The 15,475-nt window shown below is 37.5% G+C and overlaps 1 protein-coding gene across 11 annotated transcripts in view; it reads right to left on the bottom strand.

The window, feature by feature from the left end:
- ARB2A (ARB2 cotranscriptional regulator A) overlaps nt 1-15,475 on the bottom strand; it is a 363,769-nt gene that overhangs the window by 154,311 nt on the left and 193,983 nt on the right. For all 11 annotated transcript variants that reach the window (XM_084802553.1, XM_084802560.1, XM_084802551.1 and 8 more), the window contains one exon: nt 10,903-11,022. In XM_084802553.1, the coding sequence (XP_084658679.1) occupies nt 10,903-11,022 (120 nt within the window). The remainder of the gene's footprint in view (nt 1-10,902; nt 11,023-15,475) is intronic.

Genomic DNA, 15,475 nt, shown 5'->3' with positions numbered 1-15,475 from the left:
GTGAAATCAGCACACTGTCTTTGTACTTTAGACATCAGGCTGCTTCCTCCTAACAGGCTACTAGAAAACTTTTATAATATTAACATTTATAGTTATAAAACACTCCTGATGCCTTATCACTGGGGGTGGGGGAGGAGCAAGATTGGGAATTTCTACCATTGGAGAAAGTTCAACAAGTTGTATTTTTGTATACAGTGGCTGAGAATGAGGCTAAGCAATGACAGATGTGACAAAATAGATATCAAAGTTTGTGCATGTTTAGGAATAATCTGAGCATATTACAAGCAGGGATGCTTTTTAATCATCGAGGTCCGCAATGAAATAGAGAAGACGGACAGGAACTGTTACTGCACTCTAATGCAGATTATCTGTGGAAGGGCACAGTAAGAACCATGCCTGGAGTGTCACTCTCGGCATCTCCTGATGGCATTTACAGGGGACACTAAGTTTTAGCCCGGGAGGTACCACTGTGATAGGTTAAGGCATGAGAGCAGAGGTTCGCCACCTTCTCAGTGCCGCATCCCTTTAATACAGCTCCTCATATTGTGGTGACCTCCCAACCATAAATTTATTTTCACTACTGCTTCATAAGTGTAATTTTGCTACTGTTAGGAATCACAATGCAAATATCTGTTTTTTGATGATGCTGAGGTTTTCGACCCACAAGTTGAGAGTCGCTGCTTAAGAGGCTGTTAAGTGGAATTAACAAGTTATCTAAATGAAATGTAACATTTATATAATTCCTGATTGTGTCATGATTCTTCTTGCTGAAGGTAGTTTATTGTATATATGTGTAATAATATAAATGAATAAGTAAAAAATATAAAAAAGATAATTATAAAAAAGTGGGCACTGACTTTGGAGAATCTGAATCTTCTATTATGGAGTCCAAGTTTGAATTTCTCCCCAACATTGAATGTTAAAACACTACACCTAGGATAATGGTACGAGGAAGTGGGGTCTCTAGTTTGGAAACTTAGAAAGTGGCCAGCAGCAGGGCCTCTATCAACTAGACACTGACTTAATCTTCTGAGTCCACACAATTACAGCAGATTGTTCTTTAAGTCATAAAGTCTACAGAGTTTCTACTATAATAACCCAAATAAAAAAATATTTAAGTAGGTGAATGAATTTCTAAAGGATATGAGACTTTATTCATATTGATACAAAGAGATTTCTTAGCTACATTACTCTACTTACTAAGTAATTTGTGTTATTTGTTCTCACACAAACTCAAAATTTCAGTGCCAAAATAATACATGCTGTGCACTCAATGAGGTCTCTAAATGCTCATCGTTCGTCTCTCTGTTACCTGGCCCCTTCTGTTTCTGTCCTGCGACTTGTCATAGATATTCTGAACTGATCTGAACGTCACTGTTCTCAGCATAGCAGCTTCTAACATACAGTTGAGAGAACTTTATACATAGATATGTCTGATTTTATCATCTATCTATCATTAATCGATATGTATCATTTATCTATCTGTCTGTCTGTCTGTCTGTCTGTCTATCTATCTACCTACCTACCTACCTACCTACAAAATTAGCTGTCTATCAGTCAATCACCAAAAACATCTGTGCCAGGTTAATAAGTGTGGTAGAAACCAACAAAAATAGAGGATTTATTTACTCCTTATCAATTGGAAAAAAGATGATGAGGTGACTTCAAGCAAAAGATACTTTTGTATGAGAGAGCAAGGGTGAGGATAGTTGGTGAAATGGAAGCCCATACAACTGAGAACTCAGTTTCCATGAGATTAAGGCAAAAACTTAAAATTTTTCTGATAAATAGCAGAATAAAAATATAAGTTCACCTACAGAAACAATTTTCTTTAGTATTTAACTCCAGAGCAAATTTACTATATAGATTATTTTTATGTTGGGGTTAACACAACTTCCTGGCTGTCACCTCACTTCTCAATTATCCTGTTATATTGTTCTGTTTAATGTTTTGTGTTTGGGTTGTTATCTTCCTGATGCCAGAGATGATATTTCAATGTTTCTGGAGTACATGTACAAAGTGGGCAAGTTCACCCGAGTAAGTGAATGGACACCCTTCCATAACAGCAATTTAAAAAATCCTTTTTGTCTTGAGGGCATAAACTCAAGTTCAAGTCCAACTCTAAGAAGCCATTTCCAGGAAGTCACAATTGTGGGTCCAGATGGCTTTACTGTGAAATTGATTCATTCACTGAAACAGTACTGAGTACGTGTGTGCTGTGTGTGACGTGCTGGGCTCAAACCAACACCTGTACAGTACGCTTGTTAAAAATAAAACACAAAGAATGTGAGATGAGAGAGAGAAGAAAGCATACATACCCAGGTTACATCTCCAGCTTTAATAATTAGTATTATATAATCATACAGCCCCCAGAAGAAAGGCATGCTGTGACTCTGGGCCAGAGAGTTTCAGACATATAACTGATCATCTTGACTCTCAGGAAAGAAAGAAATGAACAGGACAGCCTCGCTCCTGCCAAAGAAACTTGGTAACGTGTATCAAGGAAGAACTCTGAGTACTGAATGACCTCACACTCAGCTTTCCACTCCTTCCTGTTCTGACGTAATCTACAAAATTGTATCTTAGTTTGTTGCTGTTGACTGCTACTCTTACAGCCTCTTTCTTTCCTATGAAAACGTTCCATGTCTGTACTCGTTGGCAGTGGTAACACGACCCTTATTTTAATACTTGACCAGTGACAGACCCTGGTATTTTTTTCTGTACTCCCTTGTAAGGAAGTGATAGGAAGTTTACAGAGGGAAAACTGTTTAGAACTAAACACTGTGTTCATTTTGTAGTTATCACTGGTTTATTTCTCTGGATATCTCTTGATCAAAAGCTGATCAAACGCTACCGATCCTCAGCTGGCGAGCTCACCTGCGCTGCGCCCCAGTGCCGACCCTTGCAGCAGACTGTCTTCTGAAACCATTCTGAGAGCTCATAAAGAGTTCTTCGCACAGAGCTGGTTTCCCTCTTTGCTCCCTCAAGCCACACCTTCACATGGAGTCAGTATGGTTTAAATTTGAGGTCTACTTGACTACTGTGAGTTAATTTGAGTCAAGTATTTAATAAGGATTGGGCCCTAAGCCTAAGGTAGAAGCTAAATAGTTTGTATTACAAACACAACCTTTCAAAAGCTCTTTTCAATTTTAGATCTAAAATCACAGGTATCAGCATAGTTAGGTATTTCATTTATAAGAATTTATAATGATTTATCATTTTAAGACCATAAAAACAGCAAAAAAAAAAAAAGTTCCTGTTTAGCTAGAACATGTTTTTCTACAATCCCGATGAAAACATTGCAATGGAAAATCATACTTTCACATTATGGTATAAGATTTGTCATTGAGCTAGTATTTCAAATATCGGGAAAGAAATGTTTCTTGGCTAAAATGTTATTATTTGGGCATGGCTGTGCATTCCTATACTCTCAGTGATCAATAGCCAATGCAAATGGACCTCTGTGAGTTTGAGGCTAGCCTTTTCTATACAGTGAGTTACAGGCCAGTAGAGCTACACAGTGAGAAACTGCCTTTAAGAACTATTCACACCCAACACAGTAATTAGTCAACTTGTTTTCTGAGGTAAGAAGTACTCAGTATAGTATAGTATCTTTTTCAGCTCACTGGCTTTCTGGCCATTCTATTAAGGGAGATCATGTCTAGTCTCTTAGCTGTGTGAATGTGGAAGGAAGGACATCAGCTCAGTACAGCATTTGTTGACATTGTAAAAGCCTCTTACAAAAGTAATTCCCAGGAGAAAAGTCTGAGCCCTTTATTACATAAGAAACACCTCCTTCTCTCTATTCCAGTCATCATCTCAATGACATCATCTTTCAGGGATGATGTCACAGCTAACACATCTTAGTGGTGAAACACTGCTTTTCCCTAAGATCTGAAAGAAGGTTCAGCCATATCTAGTCACCCTTGTACTGTAGGTTCTCCTCAGGGCGACTAGGCAAAAACAATTTGCAAAACTAAACAATTTATATAAAATGTATCCATATTGGAAAGGGAGAGATAAAATTAGCTGTAGTTCCAAATTATATGTCTTTGAATACATACAATTCTGGGGTGTGGGGCCTTCCACTGGAGACTGGCAACCTACTGCTAGTGCTCATACCCATAAAGAGAAGTGGCTGTACTTTCCACAACAGCCATTAACGATTATTTCCCAATAGTCTTCAGGTATAGAAACACAATCCATGTTCATGGATAGGTATGCTTGCATCATTAAGATAGTAATACTCTGCAAATTATCTACACATTTAACTAACCCCAATCAGAATCCATCATCTATTTTCTTCCCTTCAGAAACCAATACGTTGATTCTAAAATCCATAAGGAAATGCAAGGAGCCAAAGTAAACTTTAAAAAATGTTAGACTGACATCCTAGTTTCAAAACTTACTGCAAAGCTGTCTCTAGCATGTCATTGTGGTACCACTAAGAGGCCAATATGTTCATCAATGGAACAGAGTCCAGACTTAAATTCAGAGCTAATTGGTTTTTAATGGGATATTGACACAATAAGGGAAAAAAATTGTTTCCCAATGAAGAGTGGCAAGAAATCTGAATATATATATATATACTCAAAAAATCTAAAACTAAATTTGACCTTTACCACACATAATGTATAAAAACTAATCCAAACAGGCCAACAGTGGTGATATACATCTTTGATCCTTATACTCAGACGGCAGAGGCAGGAGCATCTCCATGAGTGCCTGAACAGCAAGGGCTATATGAGATCCTGTTTCAAAAATAGGAGTCAGGGGAGAGGAAGAAGAAGAAAAGAAAGAGGAAGCAGTAAAGGAATGGGAGGAGGAGGGGGAAACAGAAAGGGAAGAGGAAGGAGAGGGGACAGAGGGAGGAGAGGGAGAAACAAGTCCAAGTAGCAACACTAGGGGCAGATCTTTAAGACTGCGCATGTGTGACACTTCGTGCACTTAAATCGAAAGGAAGTTATCTGAACGTAGATACTGGTTATGGTTACATAAATCTGCAAATATACTAAAAACAATTATTTGCTCATCTCAAAGGATGAAATTTCCTACCATATAAAGAACATCTCGGTTAAGTTTACTAAGTAATTATATCTCAGGTAAGTTGTATAAATTTGATCACAAACATAAAGTAATTAAAACAAGAAACAAAAGTATGCTAAGTCAACTAGACGCTGGGATGAAATGGTCTTTTGGGATATTCAATTGGCTGTGATATAACATTGTAAAAACCTAATTTACATTACTAATTTTCCTGTTTTACAGAAAGAAGTATACTTAGGGAAAGTGAGATGTGGAGAGGTGATCTTTTCTGGCACACTTAGAGTTGGAGTTACAGTAGGGACGGGGACACTTGATAAATAAGAAAAAAAAAATCAGTTTGCTAGAATTCTGAAATCTGTCAATATCTAAATTGAGAGTAGAATGAGTAAGTTAATACAAATGTTAATGTTAAAGCTTAAACTTCATGCAAGGACCAACTATTACAAATACTTATAAATCCCTCTGTCATTGTTTGCAGTATTTTCAAACTTGGGAGCAGTGTTAAGACTCTACCTGGTAGCTGTTTCTTCAGCATGTGGGTAAGCAAAGACTCGGATAGACAAGACAGTTTTAGAGCAAAACTAATTAAGATGTCTCTCATCACTTTACTGTGTGTGGTGTTTTTACTGAATTGGCTAGATTTCAAAGGAAGTTTTACGAGAGAGTTTTCACTCTCAATTACTTTGATACCATTTGACTTTTCTCTGGTTTATCCATCCTTATTTCACTTCTCCTCGATCCCTGTTTCCCAGACACCCAAAATTTTATAATTTACACTGATCACATTAAATAAACTTCCTACCCATATTTTGTGTGTGTGGACAAAATGTAATGTTACTACTTTAAGTTCATAGCTAGCAGTTGTGCCACTAAAGGTAAAGGCTATTTGGCTCAATTCCATTTTCTTTTCGGTATAAATATAAATCATGTTCTAACAGACTTAAAAAGATCTTCTAAGAGTAGACTGAGGTTGAGTGTCCTCACACAGCCATGTCCAAAACTAGCCTTCCACCAGCTGCTCAAGGCGGCTTAGGCAGCCTGGAGGCCAGGGAGCCCAGCATGGATCAATGGCAGGAAAATAGAGTTCCCTTCATTCCTTAATTCACATGCAAGTGAGGTGCCAATCAAGTGCTGACAAGCATGGAAAAACCAAAATCAAAAGTGGGTAGGGACATGCTTTCAAAGGAGCTGTTTTCACACATTTCCAAGTGATGCTTTTTAATGGTGGCTGTGAACAAACGACTAACGACATAGCAAAGGAAAGAAAAATGAGCAGATCCTAATATTCTATCTGTGGAGACAATTCAGTGAAGCTAATGAAATGTACTGACTCAAATGCTTGATACACTTTATAAAAAAATATGAGCGCTCTTGTTTTGGCATCGGGAAACAATCTGAATGTGACGCACCGAGCCCTGCGCACAGCAGCGAAATGAGCTGAGGTGGGGAACAGACACTGACAACAACAACAACAAAGATGATGACGATGTAACTTGGCTTAGCAAACTGCTTAGCACCTGGAGAGACAGGAACAAAGCCCAGTGAAATGGCCAGTGGAAGCAAAGTGGCCTTGAAAGGGATTATGGAAATGTCAAAACATGAATTAAAAATATGAAAAATTTTAAAAAATGAGCCTAAGTTTTAATAAGTAGATTATACTGTCTGGACATGTCTTTGCAAATAAATTTGGTAAGCAGATTGTAATGAAGATTATTAATTCTATCATTATATAAAATTAAATGTCTGATAGAAATTTAAGTCTTTGGGGATGATGGCTTAGACAAGATAATATACACAGATATATTATATTCAGAAACTCATTATCAATTGATAACACTGTTTATTCTCTTGTCTTTAATAACTGTATGTTAGATTAAATCGGAATGTCTAATCACTACTTGCTATTCCTAGGATCACAGAAAGTTCAGAGAACTGGATGTTGAAGTTTACTCTAAATAAGAGCCAGGGTGATGAAAGGCGTATTTGTGGCATCATGCTTTGCCACTGCACACTGTTTTTCCCTAAAGCAGGGAAAGTTGCATTGCAAGAAACAGAACAAGAGAATAAATACCGGCTTTGAAAATAAATCCTTTCCTATTGCATGTTCTTCAGTTTAACACAGGATATAATAATAAATTATGTTCCCTGTTTCCAGAAACAGAAAGTAACAAAACGTGGATCTTCTATAATTTTGTGTTCCAAAATTCAAAGTAAACACTTTTAATTTTAAACTAGAATTTTACACACATTTTAACTCAGTAAATGTCAAGATACATTACATAAGGTCTTCTTGCATGGTGTTCAAACAGAAAACATTAACAAGTTTGCATTAATTACATTTATTTTTTAAACCGTATGTGCCATATAGTCAACATTTAAAACACATGTTCTTAATATTTATGACTCAAAGAAGAAGTATATGACAATAGAGAACGATTTGTACATACTCAAATATGATGGTACAAACTGAGGCAGAGACAGAGTCAAAGAGTCCTACAGTCTTTTAAGTCTTTTGAATAACCTTTGAACAGTTTAAACTACTGAAAGCTAAAGGATTTCTGTATGATATGTATATAAGGCACCACCCCCAACAAACTAAACCATAACTTAAGATTTATACAAGATAATATAAATCTTCACATTTTCTTGTATAGCTAGTATTAATATTTTGGAAACATGAGACAACGTCACAAGTCACACATATGTTGAAACATCTGAAGACCTTTGTCAACATGTAAGCACTAATTCTTTGCTCTTAAGAATATTAGTGATAACAGTAGGAATGCTAATGTTAAATTTTTCAGTTAAGGAACGTTAAAAAAAAAAAGCAGGCTTACAGGCATTGCAGAGCTTGTTTTTCTATCCCAAAATGCTTACAGAAAGCATTCTGACATCGAAAAATAATGAACTTTCACGTTTATTAAATTTATCAAAATGCAAACGTCACTAGTACACACTATTATTTCCTCGTAAGTGACTGTTTAGGCCAGTGGTTGCTCTTGTTTCACTTGACACTGTTTGTACCCTTACACACTGCAATCATTTGCTGCACAAGTATCAAATGCATGAAGCTGAAGTGATAATCATTAATATTTTAAGACCTAAACAAGGTATATTACATTAAATAGACTTCTCAGTTTGCTCCTGCCTGACAGATCCGCCAGTGGCTACATTATCGCCTCCTCCCATGCAAGGCCTCCTGCAGGGACAGCAGACCACAGAAGCTGACCCTTACTGGGACCATCTTGTCTCTCAGACAAAGCTCCTTTTTAACTTCTTACTTACTAGTTACTTCCTGTGCTGGAGAAAAACTTTAGCTCAGCTTGTGATAATTTCACAGGCCCTGAGGACCCTGACCCTAATGGCCTCAAGGTCAGAAGTCAAGTCTTGTTCTGAAACATCTGTGTGCTTTATATTAAAGTGGAACAAAAGTGGAGAAATATCCACCAGTGTGTGACAAGAAGGACAGGCAAAACAGGACGACACACTGGTCATCTGTTAATTTTGGCATCTTAAGTTCATTTTTAAAATAGCCTTAAATACCCCCAATTGCAAGTTTGATATACAAAGGTTTTTTTTTTTCTTAGATAAATGATTTTAATGTAAAAATGCAAATTATGTTTTATGGAAATTAGGAATTAGTATCTCAGGCCTTTATACGTTTTAAGTTACTTTATAAATTTAAAAAGTTAAATTTAAAGTAATGTGATGGCTTACAAATAAAAGCTACAAATGTATAATTATTTACCTGTATCTGTAGTTACTCAAATACATTATTTGAAAACATTGTATTTTTCTCCAAACATCCATATTAAAAGTAAAACCCACACTAATGTGCTAAAAGTTTCCTTTAAGGTATCTGTTATGTATAACATAGTATATATGAAACCAAATAAAATCTGTGAAGCTAAAAATGCTTCTAAACAACCTCTAGATACTGAAGTCAAATTAAGAAAGAAATGACATCTTTTTTTATCTTAGCATAAGCATTTTGACATAGGGCAGCTGCAGAATTCTCAGGTGTCAGTGGAGAACACCATGCTCATATCTAAATCATGAGGGGCTGAGGTATAGGGCAGCTAAAAAGGCCACAGAAATATGCCTACAGAAGTTCCATCTAAATTCTAAAAATTAAAACTAGACAATGAATCTTGTGCTTGATTTAATGGTCATGTCAGTCTTAGACATTCTCAGATACACTTTCAAGAAGCTAGTCTTTCTGTTTCAGTAAAGGATCCATCTTGTGACCCATGGGTGATGGACAGGATGACATGACTCTTCATTAGTGACTTTACAGGATTAATCATAAGTAATAACCACAGTAGCAAAAACTGTGCTGTCTATAATACTGTATCTGATAGAGATTAAGTCTGGGATATTTGATAACAGTTCCTTATCATGTACACCCAATCTTAACTCTTAAAAGCCAGAATATTTAAAAATGCAAAAATTGTTGTGATCAAGAACAGAATTTGAGTTCAAAGTAAATGAAAGGAACATTTCTAATAGTTTTAATGCTAACCAAATAAACCCCAACAAAGTATTAAACACTGGGCAATATACACCAAAGTCAGTTAAAAATTCCTAAAATGATACCAAATATTCAAAGGGTCTGGAAATTTAGTGTACGAATAAAACAGAAAATGTACATCTGAAATGGAATAATACTGATATTTTAAAAGAACATGCAAAGAAGGAAAAGGCAAAACCCACTTCTGGCTAATAATATAGAGCTCTGTTATACTCAAGGAAATTAGTACATTTTAAAAACAATCTGGACATATTTTATTAAAATTGTAAATTAAAGTTTTTCATACAATATATTTGGATCATATTCTTTCACTACTCTGACTCCTCCCAGACCCTCCAGCCTTCCTATGCATCCAACTTCATGTTCTTTCTGTTTCTATCTCAAAAATAAAAATGACAGCAAAACAGAAATGAAAATAAAACAAACCAACAAAAAAAACCCATCAAGACATAAAATACCAAAACATATTGAAACAAAAAGTACCATACCAACCTCTACCCCACCCCCAGAAACAAAGAGTTGATTTTTGCGTTGGCCAACTATTACTGGTCATGAAGCCTGCCCTGGAATGTAGTTGAGATACCCAGCGTCTCTTTATTAGAGAAAACAAATTTTCCCTTTCCCAGCGGGGATCAGTTGCAAATGGCTTCTTGGTTAGGGATGGCACTTTGCGTCTACCCCCCTTTCTCAGTGCTGGAACTCTGTCTGGTTTGAACCTGTGTAGGCCCTCTTCCTGCTGCCCTAATTTCTGTGTTCATGTGCTCATCAGTCTTGTGATGTTCCTTGGAGGTGATAACCTATCTACCTCCGCTGGATCTTAAAATTTCAGAGGTAACTTTAAGTAGTAATATCAAGAGAACATAAAAAGGGGGGGGGCGTTGGAGAGAATGCTGGTGGCAGTGGCACATGCCTTTAATCTCACCACTTGGGAGGCAGAAACAGGAGGATCTCTGTGAGATCAAGGCCAGACTGGTATACAGAGCAAGTACCAGGACATCTAGGGCTGCTTAGTGAATCCCCGTCTCAGAAAAAACAGCCCTCCCAGCCCCCTGAAACAAAACAAAACCTGTAAGGAGGCTGAGGCTGAGAGTTCAAATTAGAGTTACAGGTATAGTTCAGGTGTTAAGAGTATTTTCTGTTCCTACAGAGGACACTGGTTCAGGTCCCAGTACCAACAAATCAGGTGACTCACAACTGCCAGGGGAATCCTTTAACCTTTTTTGGTCATGTAGGCACTCACATGCTCACAATATACATACATTCAGGGGCTTACACACACACATTAATAAAATAAATCATTCAAAAAAAATGAAATGTGCACTTACCAGTTCAACAAATGCAAGACCTCCATAGCTATGAGCAACAAAAAACACATTCTCAGCTGCAGATTGGGCTATGAAATGGTCCCAAACATAGACTGCATGTTCTTCAGGAGAACCATTTTCCTATGAAGAAAAAAAGATATATATTACATACTATATCTAGTGATTATCAGAGTAATCAGTTCAATTATATGCTTACACACACAGCATAAGAATAAGATGGTTAGAGAACATTCAAAGAAATAACAAAAGGACTCCACTGAATATTTAAATTAGAGAATAAATTAGTATTAAAACCATTAGTAAATTACTGCTAAGCTTAACTGAAAATGTAATCTTTGGAAACAACTTATTAAAATAAGTGTATTTTAAGGGAAACAATCCAGGTATACTTGAGATATTAAATCTACTTAAGCATATTAGAATTATATATTAGAAGATTGTGGTAGATTTTGATAAAAATATATAATTAAAATATTTAAGCTACATTCTTATATATGCATTAAATATTTAATTTATACATATATTAAAGTATTTGGTTTACAAATTTTTTAAGTAATGAACTGAAAATATGGAGAAAAATTAATAATGGGTGTGGGGCTCTCTGGAGAGTCTGAAGTCTGCCACTTCTGGCTACCCTCTGAATATACACCAATGGCACGCCCTTTCTCAGTGAAATCCTCTTTTTACCTGAACCCTAAAAACTCTAAGGAGCATCACATAGTCAGCAGGGAAGATTACAGGCCCAGCCCTTTCCTGATAGAACCTGTTCATCAAGCACCTGGGGAATTCCTGGAAATACCCAACCCTATGCTCAGGAGATCCTAGCCTTCAGCAGATGACCTTTAATCAGACCTGAAAATTCTTCCCCCACCCTAGAATAATTAAGTACTGTGTTCTCCTTGTGACAGGACCCCGTGCATGTAGATTAAGTACCCTGGCACCCCTAGGCCCAGCAACACAACACATTCACTCTCAAACCCCTCCCCTCTGCCCAAGGTTTATAAATCTCTGGTTCATGAATACAGTCTGGCTTGCTCTCTCTCCACCAGGACTGTCTGAGACTCCATTTATTCTGGAGAAGTGAGGACAACTACCCTCATCCCTGAGATTTGCTGTTGGATGCCTGGGGCAGCAATGCCTGAAGCTGCTCCACTGCAGCAAGATTGGTGCTGAACAGTGAGATGCCAGTGAAGCACCTGCTGGGCCTGCATCTCCCCTGACTTATTTTCCTCACAGCAGCTTAACCAAAGAGCTGTAACACTGTAGTATCATCACAGGCCTTTGGAACTCCCAAGTTTCCACCGTCATCTGATACCCACAATTTAATTCTAAAAGAGCTACACTGTATCACCCAGTGGACAATTCTATTTCCACCTCTGCTGGTGAGACCAGGAGCCTTGCCTAGGGTATAGGACTTGCCCTGAATGCTTTAAGGTGTCCCTGATTCAGAAACAGGACTTTTAACATTGAAGTTTCCCGGTCCTGTCCAGAAGCAAGCAGTGCCTGTATCAGCCCTCTGGATGCAGAAGCCAAGCCACCACTGCACAGACAAATGGGTATTTTCTATTGAAATAATTTAAAGGTATACACGATTTTTAATAGCATGTCCTATAGATATTTTGTTTCTAGAACTGAGAGAAATTTCATTACATAAACATAGGGGCTTTAGCTCTAGGGTTTTAAACCCTATAGTCTAGAACTTCTGAAATAACTTAATTTTACCACATTTATTTTATTAGTTGATACATATAATGGTCATAGAAAAATCTAGATAATATGATAATAATGAACAGATAGCAAATTACAGAGAATCAACAAGATTTTAAAAACATGTTTGTGTATCTTTTTCTTAGAAGCTAGTTTCCTCACAACATTAAGATATTCAAACAAGAAGAGAATTTATTCACAAGTTCTATCATTAAAAATTATATATTTGGAGATGCAACGGCACAGCAAACTCCCTCATTCTTATAAACTTTTAGCCCTCTCTTTCAGTGATTCCCCTGAGAAGTAGGTGTGGGAGTTGTTGTAACTGTATACTTCAGGACATGGCTCCACAATTCGGCATTTTGATTGGCTGTGGTTTTTGATAATGGTCTCCATAAAAATCATACTAGTGTGCCTGCCTAAACAATGCTGACCATGGACAACAAGAATAAATGTGCTAAAGTGGATGGGGGAAAGCATAGACAGCTTCAATCCCACACAAAGAACTGCAGGCAATGAAGAAAAGCAGAGAGCAGGGGAAATGATCTTCCTTAGGGGAGAGCACATTGAGTGGCTATGTAATAGCAAACGTCAGTCGTGAAAACATACATACACATAACATCCTAGAGACTGAGTAGGTTGCATGTATGTATACACACACACACACACACACACACACACACACACACACACACAAACATTTTTGTATGTAACAACAATTACTGAAAGACAAGGCCATGAATTTGAAAGAGAGCAAGAAGGGGTATATGGGAGGGTTTGGATGGAAGAGAGAGAAGGAAGGATATAATGTAATCATTATCTCAAAAAATTAAAAAGAAACCATTTTTAAAAGCACACATTTAGTTTTACCAAACAGAGTCTACACTGCAGCCCAGGCTGGGACGGAACTCACTCTGGCCTACCGTGTTCTCAAACTCCAAGCCTTCATCCCCAAGTGCTAGGATGAGAAACATGACGTACCAGGCCTAGTTCCACTTTAGAAATGTATAATTAAGCTATTTCCTAAGATCTATCACTATTCCAATCTTTCTTCCACGGCCACAAAGGTGCTGGCCACTAATCATTTCCTTCTGGATGCCACAGACACATCAATTCAACTAATCCAAACCTTCCAGAAACTTCCTGCCTAAATCTGTTTTCGTTCCCCACATCCAGGTGAAACCTGGACGTCTTTTACAACTCTTTTCCTTAAATACTCATGGAACTAGTCAGTTCAAGCCTACCTATCCTGCCTCTGATTGTGTCAGAATTCATCTACTCATCTTTAGTTTGATTTCTTCTCAATTAGCTCAAAGTATATTAGCAATAGCTGATAACAAAGCAACAAAATCAGAGACATCACTGTGGCTATTGGTGGTTCTCTAGTAGTGGGATCATATAACCTGAGGTAGTGGACCTTCCTAGCAACATCTGGGCAGAGATCACCAGATGTTTATGAGCAGCACATGCGAAGGGCTGCTTTCAAGTGGTTTAAGAGTAAGGAGTGACATCAAGATCACTGACAGGAATTCAAGGAATAGAAGAGGGGGAGTTGTGGAACAGTGTGAGACTTCTCCTGTGTCACTGAGCAAGGTAAGAGTGGCTCAGAGGAGGGAGATATCTGACAGAAACAGTTGATCTTGAGAGCGAAAGGGTATTAAAGGAGATACATGCATTCCTTTGTAAAGTACTGGTAGCATACAATTAAGTAGCTTCAATAAAGTATGGTGTATTTTTGTTTTTTTTTATTGTTCTCTGACAATCACACACACACACACACACACACACTTACACTTACACACACACACTTACACACACACTTACACACACACACACACACACACACACAGCATTCTGTCTACTCTCATATCCTTTTACTTCCATCTCACCATTGGCATTCTTCACTTCCTACAGGTTCCTTTCCCATTTCCATGCTTATTTTGTGATCCACTACTTTTAACAAGGGCCACCTGTTTGGTGATGAGTTCAGAACCATCCATTGGAATCTGAGGGGCTCACTTGGTACTAGCCCTACCTGAGAGTCCAACAGCAGTCATTAATTCAACAGGGAGGGATGGGATCCCAGGAACTTGCCCGAATCCACTACTGCCTGTTGACATACCCAGTTTAATGTAGGCCTAGTGCCCACGATTGTAGCATTTGTGAGATACAGGTTCTTTTCTTAAAGACTTATTTATTTTGTGTATGTATGAGAGCTTTACCTGTGCATACACCTGCAGGCCAGATGAAGACATCAGATCACATTACAGATGGTTGTCAGCCACCATGTGGTTTTTGGGAGTTGAACTCAGGACCTCTGGAAGAGCTGCCAGTGCTCTTAACTGCTAAGCCATCATTCCAGCCCTGTGAGATCCAGTTTCAATGACCATATCAAGTCCTGAAGAGAGTAGCCATTCTCCCTACCCTCTGGCTCTTATAATCTTTTGACTCCCTCTCCTATAGTGTCGCCAGAGCCTTAGAGGACTCTAAACCATCATTTATTCTGTGTCTTTAGCAAAGTTTTATTTAATATTCAAAGGATTAACTTTGTAATTGTCAAGAAAGTAGATAAACCAAAAGAGTTGACTTTGCTACATAACTATTTCAGAATGTTTTAAAAAGCCCCAGGCTTCTGTTTGTTTAATTATATACAATTCCATCATTTAAGTAGAAAATTCTGTGAAATTGTTGTAGGCCTCTATAACTGTTACGTATGAAAAATACAATGGGCAAAGTTCTAAGTATATAATTCTGAAATATATTAGTGACATGACAAACTAAAACCTCAATTTTATAAATGTCATGATCAAAGCAAAATAGCATCAAAGCAAAATAGCATTTTTCTCACCTACAGCCTTTATTATGC

The sequence above is a fragment of the Acomys minous genome, assembly GCF_964271855.1.
Source record: "Acomys minous genome assembly, chromosome: 11".
NCBI lineage: Eukaryota > Metazoa > Chordata > Mammalia > Rodentia > Muridae > Acomys > Acomys minous.
Note: the sequence above shows the minus strand (reverse complement) of the source record. Positions and strands in the feature narration are given on the sequence as shown.